The sequence below is a fragment of the Dermochelys coriacea genome, chromosome 15 (assembly GCF_009764565.3).
Source record: "Dermochelys coriacea isolate rDerCor1 chromosome 15, rDerCor1.pri.v4, whole genome shotgun sequence".
NCBI lineage: Eukaryota > Metazoa > Chordata > Testudines > Dermochelyidae > Dermochelys > Dermochelys coriacea.
In genome coordinates, this window is record NC_050082.1 from 672,097 (window position 1) to 681,161 (window position 9,065).

The 9,065-nt window shown below is 50.0% G+C and overlaps 1 protein-coding gene across 1 annotated transcript; it reads left to right on the top strand.

The window, feature by feature from the left end:
• The first annotated feature begins 1,065 nt into the window (after positions 1-1,065).
• LOC119843972 (leukemia inhibitory factor-like) lies at positions 1,066-8,367 on the top strand. The gene is made up of 3 exons (XM_038374033.2): positions 1,066-1,359; positions 4,587-4,735; positions 7,221-8,367. The coding sequence occupies exons 1-3, from the start codon at positions 1,323-1,325 to the stop codon at positions 7,707-7,709; spliced, it is 675 nt and encodes a 224-aa protein (XP_038229961.1). The 5' UTR covers positions 1,066-1,322; the 3' UTR covers positions 7,710-8,367.
• Positions 8,368-9,065: the final 698 nt, after the last annotated feature.

The following is a 9,065-nucleotide window of genomic DNA, read 5'->3' on the forward strand; positions in this document are numbered from 1 at the left end:
GGTCCCATTGGCTGGGAACTGTGGCCAGTAGGAGCTGCAGGCGCTGCACCTGTGAGCAGCGGCGCGTTGAGACCCCCGCCCCCCCCCCACGCCTAGGAGCTGTTGCCGGGGTGGGGTGTGCCAGTCGCTTTGGGAGCTGCACCGCCTGAGGTAAGTGCCACCCCCCTGCCCCCTTCCCGCACGCCAAGCCCCTGCCCCAGCCCAGAGCCTGCACCCAAACTCCCTCCCAGAGCCCACCCCCGCATCCCCCCACTCCCAAACTCCATCCCAGAACCCGACCCCGCACACCCTCCTGCACCCCAACCACCTGCCCAATCAAGGTACCTCACTTTATTTTCATTTACTTCCCATTACTTATAATATAGGAGGAGGATGAAGAAAAAAAGAATGAAAAATGGGGGGGAGATAAGATAGAATGTCCTTTCCCTGTCTGGGTTCTGAGGGGCCCCCGAAGATGAAGCTGCGCACAACTCTAAATCCACCACTGTCATCAGCCCATTTGACAGATGGAGAAATGTGCATGATCTTCCTTGAGAGCAAGATCATCCACCAGGGCAATGACAGAGCTGGGAGCCAAACCCAGGCCTCCCGACTCATTGGCCTGCATGCTAGGTACCAGATCACACATGGTCTCCTGTCTGCAAGCCTGGAGCCTCAAAAGCTCCTCGACCCTGCAGGGGGAAGGCTCACTGAATAAGAAGCTATGAAACAAGCTACCCCCTTTCCTGCTGGATGGCTGGGGCCTGACTCAGCCCTGTTCTTCTCTAGCTGTATGGGAGTGTAACTCCATTGCAATCTACACAGGGGCAAAGGCTATAGAGGATGGTCTATCGCTAGCGGCTGCAAGCTGACTCTAAGCAGCATCTTCTACATGCCCACAGGAGGGCTGGCTTTTGGTTCAGACAGAGCAGCTACCATTCTGATTTTTTTTCCTATTTAAAAATAAAGAACTCCCTGAAATGCCATGTAGCTCCGAAGGGTGGAGCAGCCTGGTCTTTTTCTGAAGCAGCCCTCTGACGAGGCACTTGGGAAGCTGCTTGCATCACAGATGAGCTCTGGTGGGATCTCGAGGAACTTATTCGAAGAATTAGCCAGCGCGAAGAGACATCATTTCCTCTGGGTGGCCGAACAGTAAAGAACTCATTGGTGCTAGTCATTCCGTTAGCTTCTCTCTTTTTTTTTGTCACACTGGGCCACCTCCTGCAGTAGGTGTTGGCTAATCAGTATACGAAAGAAAGCAAGTTTCCCCATTTTTGGCCATTAGCAGAGGAAGTGGCAGTGCACTTCGCAGCAGACTGTACTGAACACTTGCCATTCTGAGCATGCTGTGGAACGTGGAGACCCTGGGCTTTCTTCTAGGTAGGTTATGACGTTTTCTTCCCTTGCTCAACTCTTCGGCCAATTGCTTGCTGTCGTGGCAGCTTTGAAAATGTCCCCCCAGTGAGTCGCTGCCATTCTCCTTTGGCAGCAGGCTGTGATCAGAAGGAAGGGCTGTGTAGGGTTTGGTGGAGAGTACGTGAGAGAGAGTTACAGTACTTTAGGACACTGAGTCACTCTAAAGAAAAATAGAACTGTGTTATCAGACTGAAATTCAGAGGTGTTTTGCTGAATCTGCAACCTGTTATGCTAAGCTGGGTCACTGGAAAGTGAGCATCAGAAAGTTTTCTGGGGAAATGGCTCTTTTACTGGAAACAAGTAAAAAGAAGAGTGAAAACTGCTTGCGAAAATCAGTACTTGCTCCCTCACAGAAGATATACTTTGTATGGGTCTGAAAAACATTTGCTTTAGGGTTTAGCTTTGCAGTTCTTATACCTTAGGTTTGGGGGGTGTGAGCTGCTGTACAAGGCAGTTTCTGGGCACTGGCTGGCACAAAGGGGACTGCCATTGGGTTTAGTCTTAGTTTTGGGAACGAGAGATGGTGCTTTTTGCCTCTGAGTTGTTGGTTTGAGACCAGCCACTGCTGGTACCAACCCCAAGTGGTTTCTGTCACATGGATGTTCCATAGCAGCTTGGTAGATCTGCCCAATGGTTCTAGCAGGAGAGGGAGGTGTTCTTATCCATGAGCTGTGAGCGTCAAGAGCAAGCAAAGTTCACCAAGCTCAATTTCTGTCCAAACATCACCTTCCCCAGGAGGGAGGGCTGTCTCCAGACCTGGCGTAAGTGGGGCAATTCAGCCAGCATCAATGGAGTTGGCTCCCTTTGCATAAGGAGTGAACTGGCGTCTCAGTCTCGTTTCTTCCCACCTGGGAGCTATGTGGGCAGCACTCTGAGGAATTCAAGTGCTCCCAAGATGCTGCGTCTAGCAGCTCTGGTGTTGGCCCTGTGGATCCTGGCTCCTAGCACTGGCTGGGAAGTGGAATTTCCATCCCATGAAAAATTTTTAGTGTAAAAAGCTAAATTGTCCTGAAATCAGACCAAAAGTCAAAAATCTCAAATCTTTTTGCTGGAAAGGAATTCAGAAATATTTCTCAGAAACACTTCGGATGCCCAGGCTCCCCAACTCTGGGGCTGCCCACCTTGCCAGCAGGGAGTTAGGCAGCCCCAAGAGCCCAGGGAACCAGCTACCCAGGGAGCAGGACAGGCCGATAAGCCTGGGCACCAGGCAGCTAGCCGGCTCAGAGCTGCCCAGAATGCCTGCCTGCTTTCTGTTGAAAGTTTTGATGGATTTGACATGTTCCCATGGAATGTCCATTGTGTCTAATCGTCATTTCCCAAGGGAAAACTTCTGGTGGAAATCCTTTGCCGAACTCTCCTGGCTACACAGCCTGAGGAGCACAGAATCATCGAATTGTAGGACTGGACGGGACCTCGAGAGGTCACCTAGTCCCCTGCAATTCATGGCAGGGCCAAGTATTATCTAGACCGTATTCGCTTCAAGACCCAGGTGGCTGCATCTTGTCGTCGAAGCCAAGAGGGTGAATGCTGAATAACCAAAGGCAGATACCAAGTGATGCATATGAGAGAAACAGGGAGATATGTAGGGTAGGATTCACAAAGGTATTGAGACATCTTCCTCCCCACCCTTGCGGGTACCTTGTGTCCCAGCTATAGATCTAGGGAAGTAGATATAGTTAGGGGATAAAGCATGAACAAAAGAAATTACCCTGAGACACCCCAGAGGTTTCTGGCCAGGAGCACCTGGATCAGCATTCGCTGGCCTGAGCCTCAGACAGCAGTTATGGACTGGATGGAGATGTAATTTGGGGAAGTGCCCTGGCCTGGGTTCTGCAGGAGGTCAGACTGGATGACCAGAATTAACCCTTCCAACCTTAGAATCTATGAATTTTGCCCAAGGAGTTATTAGAAATCTTGGATTCTAGTTTTTCTGCAATATTTATATGCGGGGAGGTGGGGGAGCAGAACCTGTAGTTTCTTAGGTCTCTTCTAGAACCCTTTAGATGCCCCCAGACACCTGGCTAGGATTGTCCCAAGGGACAAGCCCCTCCGTGCTTAGCCCCACGGTGTCATGTACACCTCCAACGAGCATTGCTGCTTAGAAGGACAAAGGGCACATTGGGCTCCTTTACTCCAGCCTCTGGGAAATCCCACTTGAAAGCCAGAATGGCCCCCTACTAGGGAGCCCCTAGGCAGGTCACCTGAGCCTGGGTCCCCCAGGGAAAACACTGTTATGGAGCACATGACTCAGGGCCTCATAGACTTCAGTGGGAGTAAAATGAGGCCACCTATGAGCTAACAGGAAAATAAATGACAGAGGGATTTTAACTGGCTTCCTAAGAAGCAGGCACGTGTCAGCCTTGAGAGCAGATGCAGGGATTCTAGCTCAGTTACCCTATACACGTTTCAGAGTAGCAGCTGTGTTAGTCTGTATTCGCAAAAAGAAAAGGAGTACTTGTGGCACTTTAGAGACTAACAAATTTATTAGAGCATAAGCTTTCGTGAGCTACAGCTCTCTTCATCGGATGCATTCAATGAAGTGAGCTGTAGCTCACAAAAGCTTATGCTCAAATAAATTTGTTAGTCTCTAAGGTGCCACAAGTACTCCTTTTATTTTTTGCCTGTACACGCTAGAATCCATTTCCCAGGGGCAGGTAGCCTGGCTCCCGAATCAGTCTTTGGCCATCCTGCACTAGCGCAATGCTACGGAGTGTGGGTTGCAAACATGCAGAGGAAAGTTGAAATCCAAACCGAAGACTGTTTTCATTGATGCTTTAACCATGCTTGGTCTCACTTTCCCCCCAGGGAAAATCAGGGATGGCTCCTGCTTTTGCAAAGCGCTCTGAGGTCCCAGGGTAAAACACACTAGATAAGCACGTTATTGCTCTGCCACACGTTGCTATATGCCCAGCTGGTGTGCTCAGCTATTGCTGGTGCTAAAAGAGACACTGGGCTCTGATCTCACCAGCTTTCTCAGAGTGGTATGTGGCTAGTAGCTGAGCTGAGAGCATAAAGGAGAAGCAATTACATGTTACTTTTTTTCCTTCCAAAGAAAGCACAGATGTTTCCAGTTAGCGCCTCCTTCATTACTGCCTGCCTTAATACAAGGCCTCCAATATGGGCTTTAAGATATCTTGGTGTCTCCCTGCCATCTGCATCAGTTGATGTGACTCTTTTCTATTCCTTTCTAGCAGTGACTCAGGGTCTCTTCATCCAATGCCTGGCACATGTAAACTCCAGCACTGCCCCCTGCCGAGGGTGTCATTGGAATTCCCTGGGCAAAATCACAGCAAAGACAAGACAGATGGAAAAGGAAGCCAAGCAGCTGTTCAGATCCTATGTAAGTGCTGCCCTCCAGGGGGCACCTCTGGCTGGGGAGAATCTCTCAAGTGATGCCACTAAGCTCTGCATGGAGGGCACAGCTCTCCAGCACCCGAGGCACTGCTTTTAAGAACAGCAGCATCAAGTGGCGTTGGGGAAAGTGGTTGGCCCATGCTGGTAACTGCATAACAGTACCCATAGGGTGGCAGCCACAGGGATGGTCCCATGGAGCCAGCAAGGAGCTGACTGATCTCCCTGTAGATGGAGGCCAGGTGATGTGTATAGCACCTCATGCCCAGTGCATATGGGCCTGTTGCAGCATACAACCTCCCTCTTATGACTTATGAGGAGAGGCTGAGGGAGCTGGGATTGTTTAGTCTGCAGAAGAGAAGAATGAGGGGGGATTTGATAGCTGCTTTCAACTACCTGAAAGGGGGTTTCAAAGAGGATGGCTCTAGACTGTTCTCAATGGTAGCAGATGACAGAACGAGGAGTAATGGTCTCAAGTTGCAATGGGGGAGGTTTAGATTGGATATTAGGAAAAACTTTTTCACTAAGAGGGTGGTGAAACACTGGAATGCGTTACCTAGGGAGGTGGTAGAATCTCCTTCCTTAGAGGTTTTTAAGGTCAGGCTTGACAAAGCCCTGGCTGGGATGATTTAACTGGGACTTGGTCCTGCTTTGAGCAGGGGGTTGGACTAGATGACCTTCTGGGGTCCCTTCCAACCCTGATATTCTATGATTCTATGATTCTATGATTCTTTAGCTCGAGCTGTAAAGACTCATGTTTTTAGCTCATGTTTTTAGTTTTTAGGTCCCTAGTTTGGTCCCCAGTGTCTGCCACGAAGGTGGATGTTTCACTGACATGCAATGATGTTGGGATCCTTCTGCCCAAAAAAGGCATGGGGCCTGCTCTGGATCCTGCCTTATTGTTGGGACAGAAGTTCGCTGGAAATATCACAGGGTAGAGTCAGCATGACTAGCTCGGATGGCAGACTGGTGCGCCGTGAGTCGTTGGAGGTGTGTGGGTGGTCTGGGGGGAATAACCCCACTGACACAGTCACCTTCCCTCCAGCTAGATTTCCCCAGAGCCCATCAATGCTTCCCCGAGCTTTGGCCAGAATGTGAGGGTGGGAGGGAACTCACAGGCCCATGAATCATAGATCAGAGGAATGTTAAGACGTGTTTGGTGCCTCCAGCAGCACAGCTGGTGCCGTCTGGCTGGGTGTACCTGGCTGCTATTGTCGAAGAGTAATCAGCTGAGAACTGACTGTGGAGAACACTTCCATCTAGCTAGGCAGGCCAAAGAGAGTAAACATTCCCTCTGACATACTCATGGCCCTTAAAAAGAAAAGGAGTACCGGTGGCACCTTAGAGACTAACAAATTTATTAGAGCATAAGCTTTCGTGAGCTACAGCTCACTTCATCGGATGCAGTGAGCTGTAGCTCACGAAAGCTTATGCTCTAATAAATTTGTTAGTCTCTAAGGTGCCACCGGTACTCCTTTTCTTTTTGCGAATACAGACTAACACGGCTGCTACTCTGAAACCTGTGATCATGGCCCTTAGAGCACCATGACCAGCACAGTCCCCACCCTGCCATGTTGCCAGAGGAGAACTGGGTTCCAAGCAATTTAGAGCATAGGACTTTTCTTAGCTCTTAGAAGCCACAGTCCTGCTTGCAGGTTTCAGAGTAGCAGCCGTGTTAGTCTGTATTCGCAAAAAGAAAAGGAGTACTTGTGGCACCTTAGAGACTAACAAATTTATTAGAGCATAAGCTTTCGTGAGCTACAGCTCACGAATGCTTATGCTCTAATAAATTTGTTAGTCTCTAAGGTGCCACAAGTACTCCTTTTCGTCCTGCTTGCACTGTATGAACATAGAGCTGAAATTTGTGTCATGTCCTCAGCCAACATCTCCCATTCTGCTGTTGTTTACCATGATGGCTGCTACTCTCCACCCCAGAACTAGTTGCATTTTCGTGTTGTTGAATATGTATATAGTTTGTCAAGCACTAGTATTGGATCCTCTAGTGCAAGGACTATAGTAGAAAAACCATGATTCTGTAATTAAAGCACTGACCTAAGTACCAAAAAGTCTGGTTCTAGCCCCGGCTTTGTCATCAGCTCACTAATCAAGTTGCTTCATGTTTCTATGCCTCAGTTTCACCATCTATAAAATGGCTGTAATAATATTGACCTATTTCTGTCGGCTGGTGTGACAATTAATTCCTTAATGTCTGCAGAGTGCCTTGAAGTCCCATGATAGCTAGTGTCCTGTTGCTATATATGTAATGTATTGCAGTGATTCATAGACATTTAGGCTGGAAGGGTCCTCCAGGGGTCATTTAGCCCATCCCCTCATGTTGAGACAGGAGTGAGACAATCGTTGACAGGTGTTTGTCTAAGAGGGTTTCCTTTACTGTCCATGTGACAGTGGCCCAGGCAACTCCGTCAATCTCTCCCATGGTGGCTGGCATTGTATTAGTTTATTTTTATTTCCAGTTGACTCACCAGGGCTTGCTTCCACCCGACCTTCGCCAACTCTGCAATGAGGCTGTACAGTGGTTTCCCACAGAGAATATAAGAGACCAGCCAAAGATTGTCATGCTGCAGGAGCTATACCGGACTCTGGAGCACATGAAGGATGCCCTTGAGAACATCGGGAAGCAGCAGCAGGTGCTGAGCACCCCAGGTGCTGCATTACTCGGCAAACTCCAAAGCACCCAGTGGTCGGTGAGAGGACTCCTCTCCAACACCGGCTGCGCCCTCTGTCTCAAGGGAGTCTCGCCCAACTCCAGGGGCACCCCAGAGAGACCTGTAGCCACTAACGCTTTCCAGCAAAAGACTGATGGATGCAAAGTGCTCTGGAACTACAGCAAGTTCCTGGAGAAACTGGTCAGGGGCTCAGGGGAGAATGCGCCGCAGGCACTCAGAGATCAAAGGAAAAGACGGAAAGGCATAAAAAGAAAGGAGGCCTCCTCACACTCCTGAATGAGCCACCCAGAGGGAGACAGGGAACCCTAGATGGCTGCCGCTCAGATCTGGTGGTGAGGACGGAGCCAGGAAGGCTTCTGAGAAATACTTGAATGAAATACACAAATCCTGTTTAACTCTGAGAAGCGGCTGCACAGGAGCCCGGTGCAGGTACACCAGAGCCATGTCATGTCCTGGTCTCACATTCAATGTGCTAGGACAGACAGTCCCTCTGGGCCAGATTGGCAAAGTGCTTGGCACCCAGCAGCCACCATTGCTCTCAGCGGTGTGGGGTATTCTCTGTTGTTCTCAAGTGGTTGGAGGGTCTCAATGGGAGCTACTGGGGGCCATGCACTTATGGAAAGCTGGCCTGAGAGCTTCCAGGTACCTCTGCACAGCATACAGAAGCCAAGGTGCCTTTTTTCTTATCAAAAACACTACCGGATTCTGCAGGAATGGTTCATTACTGCACTATTTGAGATCCTTTGCAGAAGAACAGGCTGGATTCAAATGCACAAAGACCCAGCATCTACCCCAGAGGTGGGCCAACTACGGCCCAGGGGCCGCATCCAGCCCTTCAGATGTTTTAATCTAGCCCTTAAGCTCCTGCTGAGGAGCGTGGCTCCCAGAAGCAGCGTCACATCCCTGCTCTGGCTCCTATACATATGGCCAGCAAATGGGGCCAATGGGAGCTGCAGGGGCAGCACCTGCAGATGGGGCAGTGCGCAGAGCCACCTGGTCGTGCCTCCGCATAGGAGCCAGAGGGGGGACATGCCACTGTTTCCGGAGCTGCTTGAGGTAAGTGCCACCTGGAGCCTGCACTCCTGACCCCTTCCCACGCCACAACCCTTGCCCAGCCCTGATCCTCCTCTCACCCTCCGAACCCCTCAGTCCTACCCTCCTGCACCCCAGAGCCCACACACCCAGCCAGAGCCCTCATCCCCTCCCTCACCCCAACCCCCAATTTCATAAGCATTCATGGTGCACCATACAATTTCCATACCCAGATGTGGCCCTCAGGCCAAAAAGTTTGCCCACCCCAATCTATCCTGATGATCCAACCCTAGTTTAACCTGTTTTGCCCACTTGGCTGAGTTTTCCATTGCCCAACACCTTGGGTCATCATTTGTCCCAGTCCTGAGTGTAATAAAATGCCTCTAAAACAGAATGGTAACAATTTACGCTCACTTAGCACTTGGGCAAATGATGACCCAAGGTGCTGGGCAATGGACAATCTGATCCCAGATATAGAAATTTAAATTGCATGTGAAATTAACTCGTTATTCCAAGTCACCAGCAGCACAGAGCTGTTGGGGGTTGGTGAAGTGTATGTCTACACAGCAAAAGCTGCGTATGGGCTACCTAGCTAGCTTG